Genomic DNA, 19,623 nt, shown 5'->3' on the forward strand with positions numbered 1-19,623 from the left:
TGTACAGATTTGTCAGCCGTATAATATTGGTGATTTCATATGTAGAAGACTTTGGGCCCCCTCATGCAATCACTTTGTCACTTATACCTCCCATGTCCCTCTTTTGGAGGGCCAGGCCCTACTTTAGCCCCCGGCCGCTCAGGCCTCAGCATAGCGAATCCCCCGGATATTTTTGGAAGGAGGCGTTTAGATTTTAGCGAAAACCTCTTCTGTGGACGGTGGAAACCCAGCAAGACCATGCCCCACCCCCTTATCTAAGCCCCACCCTCTACCGACGATCAGAGATGGAAGGATTGCTCCTCGGTACTGCTAAGTTTTAACAAGGCTTACCGGGTTGTCTCGCCGCTCTAGAATAAACGTGACAGAGGAGTTTTCACATTACAGATAATTCGTTTTATTTAGAATTATACAATCGTACAAAAAGATGCAATATACATTTCTATACAAAACATTGCAGACAGGTTAGTGGTGCACTATATGCCAGGACAATGAACCCATGTGAACCCATAGATCCTGTTTTACGTCATAGACTCACTCTCTAGACCACTGCAACTCCATTGTACTTCTCCATCACATCTACAACACAAAGTGAAGCAACGTTGTTGATCGTTTTGATTAAAAACAATGTATCGTTTTAGGTATACAGCTACAGACTACAAACAATCAGGGCGTAGTCTGATCCTGCAGTCATGTGTTACTCGACCCCGTCAGCTACTGTTAGTAGATTGGTTAGAAAAAAAGGACAAAGTGAGTGTAGAGACACGTACAGGACCGGACTAATGTGTAACATAGGTCCGCATAGGAGCTGCAGACACAGAATGGTGCAATATTTTTAATCAAGATTATTTGCAAAGTTGCTTCATTTAAAATCTTTTGGAGAAATAAAAAATGTTGCAAAAGTATACATACCCTTTATATTCACACATAGTGGCCGACAGTCCCAGGAGCTGGGTAGGAAGGGGCGTGGCCACCCATAAAGAAGGCAGAAAGGGTTGTCACAGGGGTGGGGCTTAAGTGTCCTGGAATTTAGTTGGTCTCTACTATGGTATAGATGATGGAAGGTTTGTCCGATGTAGGAGTGATAATATTCCCTTTATGATGGCAGATACAGAAGAGAAGTATACAATGAAGGATCGGTAGGATCGGCAGTAACATTTGTCCCACGTAGATGCCACGCTGCATCGTCTCCATGTTCACAGCAACACACACACATTCTGATCGTCCAGTGCAAATCCAATATTCAAGAGCAAGTAGGCAAGACCATAATATCCATATATACAGAGGTATATACATACACAAAGGGGGATATAGAGTCAGACTCACATACACACAGACTATGGACAGATTCACTCTCCCAAGAAATGTCAAGGGGAGGAAAGGTCAATTCTGGAAATGTGGAGAAGAAACTTTACACCTAAAGGAAAGAAAAAAAAAAGTTAAAAGGACATTTTATGTTAAATACACACAAAATAATAGGTGCACTTCCCGTTTAAAGGGGCACCCTGGTCACAACAAGCCACAGAATGGGGGGTAATCTGCTTATCACAAGAAATGGGGCATTTTGCACCGCAGTTTGAAACTTCTAATATTAAGCTCCACTTCCTTCTCTCAGGAAGTGACATGTCTGGAGCTGACATGGATGTGATGTCACGCCCCGAGAAGAACAAGTAGAGAGCCCTGGACGACCCCTGTAAAGCTTAGCCCAATTCAATGGAGCTGATCTGCAATACCAGACTCACCACTAGAAGAAAGCAGCCATGTTTTTGTAACCCTGTAATAGGAGGAGAGTGAAAGACACACAAACCTTCTGAGTCTGAGGTGGAAGTTCATCTTCAGACCCTTCCTCTGGCACAGTTTCGGGGTGACGGGTGCTCGGAGTATCTTCACTCCACCCACCCATGGGCTGCCGGGCTAAGTTAGATGGGGCTCTATGTACTGATCCAAAATCTGGGGGAAAGAAAAGCAAAAAGGAAGAGTGAGCAAGACCCATCACGCAGGGCCTTACTATGGGGTGACCTTTGCATTATGGAGGGATGCATAATAAGGAGACGGGTAAGATCACAGCAGTGCACCTGGAGCAGAGGAAGAGAACGGCCAGGGTGCAGCGAGGCAAGTACTGGATTAATAATCATCATTGTATGGAGGCCTTCATGACGGACCAGGCATTGTATGGGGAACATTTTACTGGTTGGGGCCATTTTATTGTATGGGACCCAAGTAAGGAGTACAGCCTGTCATCTTTAAATTCTATTTACGGTCCATTTACTCAGCAGAGTTTGAGGCCTACAATATACAGGATGCCTACCTGTGCTGGCACTGAACCTATGTGCACTGATGGGTGGCATCCTATCCTCGCGCAGCATTGAAGACGGCGATGGGCAGCTGGCAGAGGTGGGAATGTTGGATGTAGTGTTCATGGGTCCGTCCCCTGACACGCTCTCTCCACTCTCATCGCTCTCCTGTCTGTGCCATATATGTCGGCCTGGTGCCATGCGAGTGTGCTGCTGATGTAACTGGCAGAGAACAGGAGCGTCAGTAATAATCTGCACTAGAAGTCTCAGCAGTGCAGCTGTAATGGATTGTAGTAGATGTAGTGTCGCAGTGTAGTGTACTCATAGTATTGTAGCATTTATAGTACAGTAGTGTGATCAGTTTACTACTGTAGCAGCCGCAGTGTTATAGCAATAGCTTATAGCTTGGTACTATAGTAGCTTCATTACTGTTGTTGCAGTAGTTTAATAGCATGACTAGTATTTTGCAGTATACAGATGATATAACCACTTACTTCGTGCATGTATAATGCGTGCAGACTCATCTCCATAGAGGCGTATTCAGACAGGGGCCCACTGGTCATAGGGCCCTCCCATAAACTGCTTCCAAAGCTGCCATTCCTAAATTCAAGGCTGTAACACAGACATAACATCCACTGAAGGGCTCGCAATACCTAGACTTCAATCTGATACACTATTGATTTCTTTATCAGCCCATAGGGGGTTAATTATTTGCGGACCATTGGATTATTGCTCATTTAAAGGTGTCCTTTTAAGACCTCGTGTAGAACCAAAATTAAGAGCCCATCCATTTGTATACATAGAGGTGTCCAGGACAGGACAAGAGTCCACGCGTGTGTGTGCGTCACTGTCCCCCAAAGTTAAAGAAAGTTTCAGAGGTCTGTACTCAGTTTCCTCACCCGCTTTGGTTTTGAGCCATGTGACAGGACTGCTGCGGTGACAGGGAACGCAGCGCTGACGCCACCTCTGATACAGCAGACACGTGCGGAGAGCAGAGCACATCATTGTGTGGAGGAATGGCTGCCGGTGACATCGCGTGGAACATGTTCGCCATCAGACTGTGGGGCTAAAACACAGAACAAGAAGTGAGTGGAGTAACCTCTGAGTGCCGGATTAAAGGGGTTGTATGTCATCGCATAGGTCTGCACTGGAGCTGTATACAGGGTTTTGTTGTTAACCCTCTAGCGACATCTACTGTTCATGTATGGCGGGGACATGACAGCGCAGGCTCCAGAGCTAAATCCAGTCCACAATAGATGAGTACTGGCTATGTTACACCTCTCATCCTGGACGTTTAACCCCTCAGATGTTGCAGTTAATAGTGACTGTGGCATCTGAGCAGTTATACAGGTGGGGGCGCCCTCAATCAAGACCGTCATGGCAGTACGGGGCCTGGGAATCAGGATGGAAGTGATCACTGACCACATGCGCACCTCAGAGTCAGAGTGCAGAGATAATCCAGAGTAATGGTGTCCCAGTCCGGGGGCGTTTTTTGGAGTCGTTCCGCCACTGTCTTTCTGGACTCGCTCTCGCAGGTGTGTCAGGAACGCAGAACATTCCCGAGGAGGCTGCCAGCGGGGATTTGTGATGGCGAAGTGCATAAGTGACAGCTCAGTCTTACCGTCCTCCGCCTGCTGATAAACCGAAGCTTCAGTCTTTCCAGCAGACATCCACTGTAAGAGAAGAAGATGGACACAAGGATTAGCTATAGATGGTCTAGAACAGGGATAGGGAACCTTCGGCTCTCCAGCTGCTGTGAAACTACAACTCCCAACATGCTCCATTCACATCCATGGGAGTTCCAAGAACAGAAGAGCCAGTATGCATGCTGGGAGTTGCAGTTTTGCAACAGCTGGAGAGCCATATGTTCCCTACCCCTGGTCTAGAAGAAGACCCAGCTGCAAGATAAGCAGCAGACCCAATAACCAGCAGGGGGAGCTATTTTGTGGGGCTTGTTGAAATTACTACCATATATGAATGGGGACATGGCCAGGGCACCACCCTGGTGATAAAATTACAGGATTGTGTTATCGAAATTTGTCCCCTGTCCTATGTATAAGGGATAAGTGTCCAATCGATGGGGGCCTGGCTGCCAGGTTACCTAGTGATCAGGAGGACGGGGGACCAAAAGTCCCCCTAAAACCTCCTTGTGAATGGAGCCCCAGGGACTTTAATCTCCAGCAGCTCCAGCAAAGTGAATGAAATGCTAGTAACACCATCGCACTGGCGCTCCATTCACAGGGAGGCTTTAGGGTGACGTTACTTTGGTTCACCCGTCTTCCCAATCGCTGGACTACATTACAGTTTTTTTGCAATATTTCAGGGTGTCGTTTAACTTATAGGGAAACACTGAAGTGGTGAATGATTTACAATAATACCGTAATTTCACCAGGAACCATTAGTGGTTGAGTTTTATCTCCTACTGTTCTCTGTTATCAGTAATTTTACCCTGCAGCAGAGGAGACACTCTTTACTTTTGGGCCCTAACACTGGATGTTTCTGCAGCGCTGTCTGGTTACTATATTATAGCCCTATGTACTTACCGCAGGATTGCCGTGCTGACGCACATCCATTTGTGCAAAAGAACAGGTATCCCCGACGCCTACCACTTCGACCGTGAAGTTTCGAAAAAAGTCGATGATCTCCAAGGACTTTGGACGCAGTCGGAAGATCAGTACAAGAGGCGTCAGCAGCGGACTCAGGAGCTCCTCCAGTATAAAGACCTGCACATAACAAGTCATGGGAGAATTGATTACCAAAATTCATAAGATACTGAATGGACTGAATGGGAGTAGCTTTATGTACACAAGTAATTGTGTAGTGATTAACCCTCGCTAGTGTACAGTGTGGAGTCTGCATGACTATGAGAGATGAGGCTCCTTCTATCCCCACCAGCAGGTATATAGGATACAGCAGCCGAGAGCAGTGGTTGTTCTTCTACACAGAAAACACTTACTGCTTTGTACTGGAAAAGTTGTGCAAATTCTCCGCGAGTCTCTGCTCGGTGAGCGCTGCGCTGCCAATGGTCGGGCATGTAGTGAATATGAGCCAAGATGACCCTCAGGAGCTGCTCCGGGCAGAAAACCAAGTGCTGGTCAGGAATGAACGACCTAAGGAGCAGAGAAGGCAACTATTATAGGTTATATATATATATTATAGGTTATTGTATTATACAAACACAACGTAGTAAACCGAAAACTGCATCTACTTGTGCAGTACTACCTTGTACCAGTAGAGGGCAGCAATTATTTTAAAGTACACTTGTCAGAGACTGGAATTTATTTTTATTTTATATCCTAATCCTAGAAACTTTGTGGGTTTGGAGTTTTGTTCCTCAATCACAGCAAAACGGCCGCATGGATTTGGCTGGAATTTTACACACACATACATTGGGTCCCGGTTTGAAACATAGGCTACATAGTAGCCCCCTGCACGCCCGCACTTTGCCACCGCTAAAGAAAATTTGTCATCCCAGATCTTTGAGCCGTTCCCCAATTGGCTGGGCCGACTGTGTTGGTGGAGCTATTTGCCGGACTCCAAGCTGAACACGATGGTGTCTCGGCACACGTTCGGCTGTGCAGCGCACAGTCCGGCTTCGCTAATAGCTGGCCGACACACGTGCAGGACTGGATCGCACATGCCGGCTTAGCTTGCGGCCATGCAAGCTTGGCCAAAGACTGTACATGCCGGCATAGGCAGCAACAGAACTGGATCGCCTAGACTTCTTTGGTGAGTTCACCGGGACCAGGTGCTGCTCAGCCTGGGCCGTGTCTGGTCCTGCTGCGCGGCATAGGCTGTGATGTAGCAGTGCCGACACACGATATAGGGGTAGGTTTGTTGAGGGGTTTGGTGGTGGTGAGGGGGGTTTGGGGGCATGAGGGGGTTGGGGGGTGCTGGGGGGAGTTTGGGGGGGGGGGGTTGTTTGGGGGGCCTCCAAGGGAGGGGTAACTGGCAGGGGCCAGTGCCATGGGGAGGTGGGGAAGCATGCAAGTGGGTGGCTGCAGTTGCACCACAAAGGAAGGAGGGGCATAGGCGCGGGCAGGCGTGCGGGAGAAAAAGCGGCATGGGCGCGGGAGCGCGTACCGGGGGACAGGAGCATGATGGGGGTGGGGTGGGGGGTGGGTAGAGTCCAGGTAGGGGGCACATGCTACTTCAATATAATTATATAACATAGTAAGTATAGGAGGATATAAAAAGGATATGTAGACTTTTGCAACCATTTTATTTTTCTAATGTAAAAAAAAATAATTGCAAATACTCTTGATTGAAAACCTGACTTTTTTCTGTATACAGATCTATGTGTCTCTATGGTTACAGACTACGCCGAAACCCCAAGTGTAGTCTGATCCTGTGGTATCTGGAGTAAGGCTGCTCTTACACGACCGTATTGAATGTACGGTCCACAAGTCGCTGATTGGCACCATAGACTCTGCAGATGTCCGTGTCCTGCCGCACTCGCCCATAGAGTTCTATGGGCGAGTCCATGCAGTGCCGTAATTCACGGCCATGTCCTATAAATTGTGGACCACGGTTGCAGCCCGGCCACACCACGGATAAAATATCCGGTGGTGTAAGAGGCCATATTGAATATAATGTGCAGACCTACATTACGGCCGTGTAAGACCAGCCTAATACAGGAGTATAGGAGAAGATTACACAGGGTTTGTCTGTATTACTGTAACCGCAAGGGCTCAAAGCTCTGAAAGGGAGACACAAACATACAATGGTTTGGCGCATTTCCTGGCTTTATGTGCACAATGAAACAAAGATACAATGTAGCACTGAAAACAATGGTTGCATAAGGGCTAGTTCACACGTGAGTATAAGGGGAGGTTTTTGACAGCGGATTTTGCTTCCAAAACCTCCCCTTATAATGGTGGTCTATGGAGACCGCCGGGCTTCTGTTCTCCGCTAGTGGCGAGCTGCTGCTAGCGGAGAAAAGAAAGGACATGTCCTTTCTTCAGGCGGAAGCCGCGCAGGCTCAGCCGCGCGGCTTCCGCCCCCGGCAGCTCCCTCCTATGTCGGCTCATTCATTTGAGCCGACAGCAGAGGGTTAAGCCGCGACAGCGATGGTCGCGGCGGGCGGGTTTTGACAAGAGAGAGACGCGGCTCGCCGCGTCTCTCTCTGTGTCAAAACCCGCGCGGGCAGTTCACGTGTGAACTAGCCCTTAGTATACAAACCTGTAAACCGCATAGTGCGCAGTCTCTTCAAACTGTTTGGCAGGGCATCTGGGTGTCCCAACAATCACATACTGATGACTTATCCTAAGTACAGGTCATCACTATGCCAGTCCCAGTAAGCCCCTTTAAGAACCTTTAAGTTAGGTCACCCCTAACCGTCACCTATACTTCGTGCTGACCTGCAGACAGTCACCACCACCCCGAGCAGTGTCACCGCACTCAGCACATGCTCCACCGCCAGCACGTCTTCATCATAGACAGTGAGCGCTATCAGCACCGCCAGGACAGACCCCGCCAGGAATCCTAAATGTTTAGCAGCCACAGCCAGGAGCGGGGACAGGAAGCAGTTCATGTATTTGCTTGCCGGCTTGTAGGCTCGGCTCAGCCTCGCTTGCAGCTGATGATCCAGCTCATTGAAGTGGCGGAGATAGCAGCGGCCATACAGGGACCAGCATCTGGCTCCGAGGCTTCCGGGTTCTCTGCGCAGAACTTCTGTATAGCTGAAGAAGGCATAGAGGATCTGCCAGACCAGGACAAGCGGGCAGAGCACCAGGTTGGCGAGGCCTATCCAGAGAATGCGTTGAGACAGCCTGTCCGCCAGCTCCAGGCGCGCTCCCGCTCGCTTGTACTCAGGCTTTAAACTCCATTCATTCTGGAAAAGGCATCCAGGACCCCAGAAGAAAATGAGCTGGAAGTTGTATTTGAGGCCTCGGGTGTAAAAAACTGTATCTCCCAGCAGGGGGAGCCGATGCTGAAGTGGCAGAAGGTTCTTGTTGACCATGGCGACCATGTAGTTTTTGAAGCGCAAGATTCTATGGGAGACGTCCAATTCTGACAACTCCTTCTTGTGGATGCAGATCTGGTGCTCCTTCTGGATCTGGACGATTCTGCTCTGGATTTCCTCCCAGGTGTAATAGGGAAGATCTGCCTGCAAGGAGAAGAAGGGGTTAAAAGTGGGTTGCCCCATAAACCTTGCCAATGGGAATTTTGACCCTTATGCATATTTTTAATTAGAAATAATCCTAAATTTCTGTATTAAACCATGTTAGAAAATATCTTTATAGTGGTTGGACCTCTTATTCTGATACAAAGCTCCGAAGCCCCTGCCCTGGCATAGACGTAAAGGGGGTTGGAAGAGTAAAATATTGATAACTTATTAATTTCTGATTAGTGAGGGTGCAACACCCAGGACCACCACAGATCAGCTGCTTCACATTAATCATTCACATGGTACAGCTGGAGCGGTAATACCAAGCCCAACCACTACACAATGTACGGCGCTGTGCTGGGTATTCAGTGAAGAGGCCGCAGCACTTGAACCTCCCGGGACCCAGTGCAAAATCTGTAATGGACCCCTGCCTTGTGCTACTGCAACCACCCCCTTCCCCCATAGCATCAGCCCTATCAAACAGCTGCAGGGTAGGGGTCCTGGGACTGAACTCCACTGACCTGCAAAGGATAACCTATCCTAAGAACAGTTCAGTCCAGGAAAACCCCTTTAAATAGTCAAATTCTGACTGCATACAGCCACCACTAGGGGGTGCATGCTATATACAGTTATACATTGTACTCTATAATAAAGTGCAGTGTGCGCCCCCTAGTGGTAACTGCAGGCAGGCAAAACTATATTGTTTAACTGTGTGAAGGGAAGAGAATATATAAGGCTTCCTCCTCCAGGAGAAGGACGGACATGGCGAAACTCCTGGGACACACAGACATCTTTATAGATTTCTCAGGGTCAAAGTAATGAGTGAAGGGATTTTCTAAAACATGTTTGGGGATGTATAGTCGGTACACACCATAGGGATCCGCAGCGCTTGGATGTAAAAGTTGTAGATCTCCCAGTAGCAGCAGACATTATATATAAATTTGATCAGTCTGTGGATCCAGAAGACGCCGGCGATGACCAGAAGGACCATAAGGAAGTAATTCTCCTGAATCCTGGAAGACAAAAAAGAAAATCCTTCTATAACATTGTGTATAGGAAAGGGAAGAGCTTACTGCAAATACATCAGCTTGTGTCACTTATATAGGGATGAGCTGCAATACCTGACCCAGCCACTGGATAGGAGTCGCGCTGCCTGATCTCACTAAATCCCTTTAATTTAAAGGAATGTTATACCTTGATCACTGAAACCGTCTGCAACTTTCGTATGTCCTTTGTGTTTTAGTGGATCAAAGAAAGGAAGGAATCAGATACTGACCGATCTCTGCAGACTCCCGGGGGCAGGAAGGCATCTGGCAGGGTCACTTTGTTGTTCTCGCTCTGACTGTGATTCACCATCTTGTTTGCAAAAAGGATGTCATAATCCACACAGCTCACCAGGAAGGTGGTGAAGCTGACCACGAAGATGAACTGCCTGCAAAGGATCGGTAAAGGCCGTAAAGCAAAGTGCAGTAAAATAACAATCTGAAAACACATAGAACTGCCAGAGGAAGCTAAAACAAGACAGATTAATACCCCCATACTGTACTTCTGCCCCCTGCTGATGGTTTAGAGTACAGAACAGGACACAGCACTTTAATAGTCCCATTGTGGGACTATTAAAGGATTATCTTATAGTGACGTCAATAAGTTTAGTTATAGATACAGGGCACCAATGCAGAGGGGACCCCAAACTGTAGCCACACCATTGTCTGTGCAGCCATTAGGTCCATCAATGACCGATGTAAAAAGGCGACTCGTCGGTCACTAGGGGGTTAAACAGACTTACAACAACTCGAAGATTTCTCCAATCAGCATGCAGGTGAATCCATTCTTCTGGTGCAGGTTGTATACCTGAAGGGTCTGCATCAAGGAACACTCTATAGAGATGATTAGGAATCAGAGGAGGAGAAGGCGATGTACAGGTTCTTGCCTACACTGACACATTGGGGCAGATTTATTAAGATTGGGGTACAAAAAGGGCCACAGGCACAAAGCAGAGGAGGATCCAAGCCGAAGCGCATATCTACGCCCCTCGGGATCTGGTGTAAATCTTCTGGATAACTCACAATACAAAGCTGACATGAGATAGAATACGTATGCTGAGCAAGGTGCAGGGCGGGAGATGTGGTCCATGTAGGTGCCACAATATCACTCATCTGCGGCAGAAAACTGGTATCGATGTGTTGGAAAATCAAACTACAATGAACAAAACCTCTCTCCTGTCCTGACTCCAGGCAGATCATGTCTGCCTGCGCTGATACACTGTAACAAACCGCAGCAGGACAACTTGTCACCCATGTAAGGCCGAGCTCACATCTGTGCTGGAGTCTTAGTTGAAGACTCCAGTGCAGAAACTGCTGAAAATTGTCAGAAAGAAAAGTCCTGCACGGAAGTCTTTTCTCTCCACCACTTTCAGTTTGAAGCCAGCGGACTCCGTCACCGTCAGTTGTGTCCCCGTGTGACTGCGGTTTTAGCCGTCTGCTTCTCCAGTGTTCGGGGTCCCTTGTAGAGACCGTGGCGCTCGTGTGAACCTGCCGTAAGAGGTGAAGTTTCTGTTTTCAAACAAAAGTTATCAACATAGAACTGAAAGAAAGTACAAAGTAACAAAAAGCCGAGCCATAAACTGCAGAAGTAGGAAGATGAAAGGATACTCTGGAGAAGAAGAGATCGAGATTCTCAATGTGATTCCAAGGAGCTGCAGAGAGAAAAGAGAAAAGTGTCACATGTGATAAAGGAAGACTACTAATCCTATAACTCTAATCTTATACAAGTCTCCCACTATATCCTTATGTCCAGACAGATCTCTAACAGCTTAGTGGAGACCCGAGAATACAGGGGGCAGATACATTGTAATGTATATACACTGACTGTACCAGCAGAATAGTGAGCGCAGCTCTGGAGTATAATACAGGATAAGTAATGTAATGTATGTACACAGTGACTGTACCAGCAGAATAGTGAGCACAGCTCTGGAGTATAATACAGGATAAGTAATGTAATGTATATACACTGACTGTACCAGCAGAATAGTGAGCGCAGCTCTGGAGTATAATACAGGATAAGTAATGTAATGTATGTACACAGTGACTGTACCAGCAGAATAGTGAGCGCAGCTCTGGAGTATAATACAGGATAAGTAATATAATGTATATACACAGTGACTACACCAGCAGAATAGTGAGCGCAGCTCTGGAGTATAATACAGGATAAGTAATGTAATGTATGTACACAGTGACTGCACCAGCAGAATAGTGAGCGCAGCTCTGGAGTATAATACAGGATAAGTAATGTAATGTATGTACACAGTGACTGCACCAGCAGAATAGTGAGCGCAGCTCTGGAGTATAATACAGGATAAGTAATGTAATGTATGTACACAGTGACTGCACCAGCAGAATAGTGAGCGCAGCTCTGGAGTATAATACAGGATAACTAATGTAATGTAATGTATGTATACAGTGACTGCACCAGCAGAATAGTGAGCGCAGCTCTGGAGTATAATACAGGATAAGTAATGTAATGTATGTACACAGTGACTGTACCAGCAGAATAGTGAGCGCTGCTCTGGAGTATAATACAGGATAAGTAGTGTAATGTATGTACACAGTGACTGTACCAGCAGAATAGTGAGTGCAGCTCTGGAGTATAATACAGGATAAGTAATGTAATGTATGTACACAGTGACTGCACCAGCAGAATAGTGAGCGCAGCTCTGGAGTATAATACAGGATAAGTTATGTAATGTATGTACACAGTGACTGCACCAGCAGAATAGTGAGCGCAGCTCTGGAGTATAATACAGGATAAGTAATGTAATGTATGTACACAGTGACTGTACCAGCAGAATGGTGAGCGCAGCTCTGGAGTATAATACAGGATAAGTAATGTAATGTATGTACACAGTGACTGTACCAGCAGAATAGTGAGCGCAGCTCTGGAGTATAATACAGGATAAGTAATGTAATGTATGTACACAGTGACTGCACCAGCAGAATAGTGAGCGCAGCTCTGGAGTATAATACAGAAGTAATGTAATGTAATGTATGTACACAGTGACTGTATCAGCAGAACAGTGAGTGCAGCTCTGGAGTATAATACAAAATGTAATGCAGGATCAGTAAATGAAGAGTAGAACAAGACTCTTTAGGAACTGTATTATCTTGCTTTGTATAACACCTTGCAAAAAAGTGAGAAGCCTTTGGTGGCAAAGTCTTCTGTTATGCATCACAGGCGCCCTCCTACTGGGTGTCGTAGTCCTATATAGTTCATGTAACTATACATCTTTATGCTGCTCATAAAAATTATTAATACTCCCATTCTCCTCTGCAGGATGAGGGTCACAGGACTGTGTAGGTGTTATATAAAATCTACAACATTCTGCAAATAAACTGTCATATCATACAAGGAAAAAGGAACAATCACCAAAGGTCACATTAGGCAATGCTATTCAGGAAAGGCCTTATCATCTATGTATGATCTGGGTCATAAACTTCAGCACTGACTAGCAAGCAATATAAGCAGATACATTATTGGTAGGTGAGCTCTATGAGGACACATTGCAGTACTCACATTTACTGCCCTCTGGCACATGAACCAAGAGGTCATCTTCCCCCAGAGGTGAGTCCGTGTACGAGGCCTCCAGCCTCTGGTAGGGTGTATCAAACACAGCCATGTCTCCCGGCTTCACATCAAGATCTCAGCCTTCAAAATGGAGGATGACGTGCTGGATGGAGAAAAGACAGATTTACCCCATATGCATCAATTCAAACACTGAATATAGGAAAATGGCAGATGTTAATGTCACATTAACATTGATATAATCTTGTACAGTCTATCTGCAATGGCTACTGGAGAGTAGTATATAGAGGATCTGTCCTGTGTGGTGTAGTATATAGAGGATCTGTCCTCTCTCCTGTGTGGTTTAGTATATAGGGGACCTGTCCTCTCTATAATAACACTGTATTTCCACGACTATTCACATACAATAAGTGGTTTTGAATTGGCACTGAATATTGACACTTACCTGGATAGAGTTACCCTCTATCCAGGTAAGTGTCAATATTCAGTGCCAATTCAAAACCACTTATTGTATGTGAATAGTCGTGGAAATACAGTGTTATTATAGAGAGGACAGGTCCCCTATATACTAAACCACACAGGAGAGAGGACAGGTCCCTCTGTAAGATAATATTTGAGTCAGGAGAATGGTGTCCGTCTGATAGCACTGTTAATATACAGGATCTGTCAGGTCTCCTTTGCTGTGTAGTACAGAGTATAACAGTCCATATGAGTAATCATAGCTACTTACATAAAGACACGGTTTGCAGGCTCCACAGAATTCTCAACTTTTCTAGTATCATTTCCCTGGATGCGGTAATATGACAAATCTTTAGAAGCCGTTGGATTTACTTCTACATATCTCTATACTGCAGAGTCTGAAAAATAATACAATAAAAAATTTTATATTCAAGACTATAACTACTATAATACTGCTCCTATGTACAAGAATATAACTACTATAATACTACTCCTATGTACAAGAATATAACTACTATAATACTACTCCTATGTACAAGAATATAACTACTATAATACTGCTCCTATGTACAAGAATATAACTACTATAATACTACTCCTATGTACAAGAATATAACTACTATAATACTACTCCTATGTACAAGAATATAACTACTATAATACTACTTCCTATATACAAGAATATAACTACTATAATAGTACCCCCTATGTACAAGAATGCGCAGTCGGTTTGCCCTAGGCCCGAGGCCTAGAAGTTACAAGCCGCCACTGGAAGAAGACGCGGTGAAGACCTATTTGCAGAAGAAGAGGATTTCTCTCGCAGCATTGGGGCCCCCCAGTGCTGTCTGAGCGCTGGGGCCCGCCCCCAGTATTGCGAAAGAACTCATTTACATACCAAGAAAAACCGGGATTTTAGGCGAACGGCGGCGTGGAGAGGACAATGAAAGGCAGGAGACGAATAGTCTTTCTTGCTTCCGACGTGTTAGAAAAATAAGTGATTGAATGATAAGATCCCTTTAAACTGAAAGTAACCACACATGTCACTTGAGTTGAGTATTATATAGTGACCTCTATAGAAAGACATTGTTATGTCAATACAACCACTGTGTAGTATATACTGTATACGCTCTCAGTGTGCACAGCTCCTACTCATAGCAGTGGGTTTCATATCTGCAGACATACTTACAGAGTGCGCTCCCGGGTCCTCCTGCGCCTTTAGCTGTATCTTAGCCTCCCTCCCTCGGCTTTTGACATATCAGGGCTGCAGACCGACATAACGAAACTAATATGTAACTTGTCTGAGTCACAGGTGTTGCGCCCAGTTCATGTCAGCTATTTCCAGTGCAGTCTTAAAGGGCCACTACCCTAACGGTGCTGGAGTTTTAAGAGGAGCGTTTAATATCGGTTACACATATGTAATACCAGGGATTTGTCACCCAGAGCAGTGATCAGGGGCATGCAATGGTGAACAAAGAAGCAGCAAGGAGACAAAGGGACCTGAGGGTCAAGTGCAGGTACCTATCATGTAACCTGGGTTCAAAGACAGCCCCAAACCTCAAGATAAGGCATCTAAAAAAGTCAAAAGAAGACTCCCTTTAATTAAAGAGAAACCCTCACCTCTCTGGAAATGTCTTATCAGGAGGACACTACATGTATGAGAAGATAACCCGACCACAATAAGGACATCATGGCTGGTTATCAGGAGAGGACACTACATGTATGAGAAGATAACCCGACCACAATAAGGACATCATGGCTGGTTATCAGGAGGACACTACATGTATGAGAAGATAACCCGACCATAATAAGGACATCATGGCTGGTTATCAGGAGGACACTACACATATGAGAAGATAACCTGACCACAATAAGGACATCATGGCTGGTTATCAGGAGGACACTACATGTATGAGAAGATAACCTGACCACAATAAAGACATCATGGCTGGTTATCAGGAGGACACTACATGTATGAGAAGATAACCCGACCACAATAAGGACATCATGGCTGGTTATCAGGAGGACACTACATGTATGAGAAGATAACCTGACCACAATAAGGACATCATGGCTGGTTATCAGGAGGACACTACATGTATGAGAAGATAACCCGACCACAATAAGGACATCATGGCTGGTTATCTGGAGGACACTACATGTATGAGAAGATAACCCGACCACAATAAGGACATCATGGCTGGTTATCAGGAGGACACTACATGTATGAGAAGATAACCTGACCACAATAAGGACATCATGGCTGGTTATCAGGAGGACACTACATGTATGAGAAGATAACCCGACCACAATAAGGACATCATGGCTGGTTATCAGGAGGGGACACTACATGTATGAGAAGATAACCCGACCACAATAAGGACATCATGGCTGGTTATCAGGAGGACACTACATGTATGAGAAGATAACCTGACCACAATAAGGACATCATGGCTGGAAATCAGGAGGAGACACTACATGTATGAGAAGATAACCTGACCACAATAAAGACATCATGGCTGGTTATCAGGAGGACACTACATGTATGAGAAGATAACCTGACCACAATATGGACATCATGGCTGGTTATCAGGAGGACACTACATGTATGAGAAGATAACCCGACCACAATAAGGACATCATGGCTGGTTATCAGGAGGACACTACATGTATGAGAAGATAACCCAACCACAATAAGGACATCATGGCTGGTTATCAGGAGGACACTACATGTATGAGAAGATAACCTGACCACAATAAGGACATCATGGCTGGTTATCAGGAGGACACTACATGTATGAGAAGATAACCTGACCACAATAAGGACATCATGGCTGGTTATCAGGAGGACACTACATGTATGAGAAGATAACCTGACCACAATATGGACATCATGGCTGGTTATCAGGAGGACACTACATGTATGAGAAGATAACCCGACCACAATAAGGACATCATGGCTGGTTATCAGGAGGACACTACATGTATGAGAAGATAACCCAACCACAATAAGGACATCATGGCTGGTTATCAGGAGGACACTACATGTATAAGAAGATAACCTGACCACAATAAGGACATCATGGCTGGTTATCAGGAGGACACTACATGTATGAGAAGATAACCTGACCACAATAAGGACATCATGGCTGGTTATCAGGAGGACACTACATGTATGAGAAGATAACCTGACCACAATAAGGATATCATGGCTGGTTATCAGGAGGACACTACATGTATGAGAAGATAACCCGACCACAATAAGGACATCATGGCTGGTTATCAGGAGGGGACACTACATGTATGAGAAGATAACCAGCCATGATGTCCTTATTGTGGTCAGGTTATCAGGAGGACACTACATGTATGAGAAGATAACCCGACCACAATAAGACATAGTGGCTGGGTTTCTGACAAGTCACAGATCATAGAAGTTCCTGCCTTTGTGGTGATATCTATTGATAACCGATCATGACAACAGATGTCACCACTAAGTTAGTTGGAGAAAATCTATAAAACGCTGCAAAATTTTGAATTTCTTATATTTGTAAAAATGTTTATCTTTTCAATACCTATACAGTTACATAGGGTTATGTTCATGGAAAACCCCTTTAAGCAGCCAAGTAATTACTGGAACGTGTTAGCCATTGGTAATTACAGTGTTGGCCAAAAGTATTGGCACCCCTGCAATTCTGTCAGATAATACTCTGTTTCTTCCAGAAAATGATTGCAATCACAAACTCTTTGGTATTATCTTCATTTAATTTGTCTTCAATGGAAAACCACAAAAATAATTGTCAAAAAGCCAAATTGGATATAATTCCACACCAAACATAAAAAGGGGGTGGACAAAAGTATTGGCACCGTTTGAAAAATCATGTGATGCTTCTCTAATTTGTGTAATTAACAGCACCTGTTACTTACCTGGGGCACCTAACAGGTGGTGGCAATAACTAAATCACACTTGCAGCCAGTTGAAATGGATTAAAGTTGACTCCACCTCTGTCCTGTGTCCTTGTGTGACCACATTGAGCATGGAGAAAAGAAAGAAGACCAAAGAACTGTCTGAGGACTTGAGAAGCAAAATTGTGAGGACGCATGAGCAATCTCAAGGCTACAAGTCCATCTCCAAAGACCTGAATGTTCCTGTGTCTACCGTGCGCAGTGTCATCAAGTGTAAAGCCCATGGCCCTGTGGCTAACCTCCCTAGATGTGGACGCAAAAGAAACATTGACGAGAGATTTCACCGCAAGATTGTGCGGATGGCGGATAAAGAACCTCGACTAACATCCAAACAAGTCCAAGCTGCCCTGCAGTCCGAGGGTACAACAGTGTCACCCCGTACTATCCAGTGTCAGCGTCTGAATGAGAAGGGACTGTATGGTAGGAGACCCAGGAAGACCCCACTTCTTACCCACAGACAGAAGCCAGGCTGGAGTTTGCCAAAACTTACCTGAGAAAGCCAAAACCGTTCTGGGAGAATGTTCTCTGGTCAGAGGAGACAAAAGTAGGAAAAGGCCTCAACATAGAGATTACAGGGAAAAAAAGAGGCCTTCAAAGAGAAGAAGACGCCCCCTACAGTCAGACATGGCGGAGGTCCCTGATGGTTTGGGGTTGCTTTGCTGCCTCTGGCACTGGACTGCTTGACCGTGTGCATGGCATTATGAAGTCTGAAGACGACCAACACATTGTGCAGCATCATGTAGGGCCCCGTGTGAGAAAGCTGGGTCTCCCTCAGAGGTCAGGGCTCTTCCAGCAGGACAAGGACCCAAAACACACTTCAGGTCAGCACTAGAAAATGGTGGTGAGAGAAAGCCCTGGAGACTTGTAAAGTGGCAGCAATGAGTCCAGCCCTGAATCCCATAGAACACCTGTGGGGGAGGGGGAGAGATCTCTTGGTGGCAGTTTGGAGAAGGCCCCCTTCACATCTCAGGGGGGACCGCGAGCAGTTTGCCAAAGAAGAAGGGTCTAAGATTCCAGCAGAGCCTTGTAAGAAACTCATTGCTGGTTAGCAGAAGCGGTTGTGCGCAGTTATTGTGTCTAAAGGTTGTGCGACCAAGTATTAGGCTGAGGGCGCCAATACTTCTGTCCGCACCAGTTTTGGAGTTTTGTGTAAAATGATCAATGATGTGACTTTTTTTTAAATTTGCTTTTGTGTTTTTTCATTGCAAGCAAAATAAATGAAGATATTACCAAAGAGTTTGTGCTTGTAATCATTATCTGGGGGACACCGAGGATTATCTGACAGGACTGCAGGGGGCGATACTTATACTGTATATACCCTGTGTCACTTATATACTATATAAGAGTCTGTGCTGTGTAATCATTGTCTGGGAGACACCGAGGATTATCTGACAGGACTGCAGGGGGCCAATACTTTTGGCCAGCACTGTATATCCTCTATCCGTGTAATAACATAGACACACGCATGTAGTAACACATACTATCACCGCCCCATAGTACACAGATACAGACATGATGGATAAGACGACATTCAGACTCTTCCGCTGTCCATGGTGTTGAAATTTTCTAAAATTCCCCGTCCCTGTCCAGTATACGCAATTACCAGATCGCTCTGCAAAAACGTAATGTGCGTTTTGCTGACACTTCTGACAAACGTACGTTTTTATTTGTTAAAGGGGTGTGGCCTGTCGTACAGAAAGTATAATATAACCGTATAACCGGCGGTGATAAAATATCGCCACGTATCACCGGTTCTATGTCATATATATGGTGTTATAGCGGATACGATGCGGATACGGTAGCGCGTTACGCCATATCTGTCCTATAGATAAATAACGTCATAGATATAGAAGTATATAGATAGATATAGGGAGACATAATATAAATATCACCATATCACAGCTACTATATGTATATGATATACTGACCTGACCCCAATAGCCTCTATACTGCCCCATATCGTCATGTCGTGATACAACACTATATATAACACGTCAGTAAGCTGCTGCTATCAGGCTGTGCCCGGCCCTTCACCCCATTGTGCCCCTTTTATTACCCGTTAGGTGGCGCCTCTGTCGCCCCAGTTACCAGACAGTCTCCACGGCCGCTCCTATAGCACAGCAGCCTGGCCCGGCCCCGTCACTAGGAACACTTGACACGACCGTCAGCCAATCACAGAGAAGGATCAAGTCTGTGAGTGCTCGAGGGACCAATCACAGAGAGACC

At 45.6% G+C, this 19,623-nt stretch overlaps 1 protein-coding gene across 3 annotated transcripts; it reads right to left on the reverse strand.

Annotated features, from left to right (window-relative positions):
• Nucleotides 1–377: 377 nt before the first annotated feature.
• ATG9A (autophagy related 9A) lies at nt 378–19,536 on the reverse strand. 3 transcript variants are annotated; one of them, XM_075284571.1, is made up of 17 exons: nt 19,454–19,512; nt 14,624–14,698; nt 13,709–13,835; nt 12,970–13,123; nt 11,052–11,095; nt 10,187–10,251; nt 9,677–9,832; nt 9,272–9,413; nt 7,652–8,400; nt 5,248–5,401; nt 4,835–5,014; nt 3,725–3,964; nt 3,191–3,357; nt 2,786–2,903; nt 2,306–2,513; nt 1,805–1,947; nt 378–1,414 (listed from the first exon to the last, which is right to left on the reverse strand). In XM_075284571.1, exons 4-17 carry the CDS (start codon nt 13,070–13,072, stop codon nt 1,409–1,411), a joined length of 2,475 nt encoding a protein of 824 aa, XP_075140672.1. In that variant the 5' UTR covers nt 13,073–13,123; nt 13,709–13,835; nt 14,624–14,698; nt 19,454–19,512; the 3' UTR covers nt 378–1,408. The 3 variants fall into 3 exon arrangements, with proteins under 3 accessions (XP_075140672.1, XP_075140671.1, XP_075140673.1); XM_075284570.1 differs by lacking the exon at nt 14,624–14,698 and having other exon boundaries at nt 19,454–19,536; XM_075284572.1 differs by lacking the exons at nt 14,624–14,698; nt 19,454–19,512 and adding an exon at nt 19,326–19,343.
• Nucleotides 19,537–19,623: the final 87 nt, after the last annotated feature.

The sequence above is a fragment of the Leptodactylus fuscus genome, chromosome 8, assembly GCF_031893055.1.
Source record: "Leptodactylus fuscus isolate aLepFus1 chromosome 8, aLepFus1.hap2, whole genome shotgun sequence".
Classification (NCBI taxonomy): Eukaryota; Metazoa; Chordata; class Amphibia; order Anura; family Leptodactylidae; genus Leptodactylus; species Leptodactylus fuscus.

What these genes read in the sequence shown, in the direction of transcription:
- ATG9A (XM_075284570.1), bottom strand. Translation starts at nt 13,072, where the DNA reads ATGGCTGTGTTTGATACACCCTACCAGAGGCTGGAGGCCTCGTACACG. An exon ending in GTCAGCACGGCAATCCTGCG is followed by an intron (nt 3,965 to 4,834) that starts GTAAGTACATAG and finishes CTTCTCTTACAG; the next exon opens with TGGATGTCTGCTGGAAAGAC. An exon ending in CTCTGCACTCTGACTCTGAG is followed by an intron (nt 3,358 to 3,724) that starts GTGCGCATGTGG and finishes TCTGTGTTTTAG; the next exon opens with CCCCACAGTCTGATGGCGAA.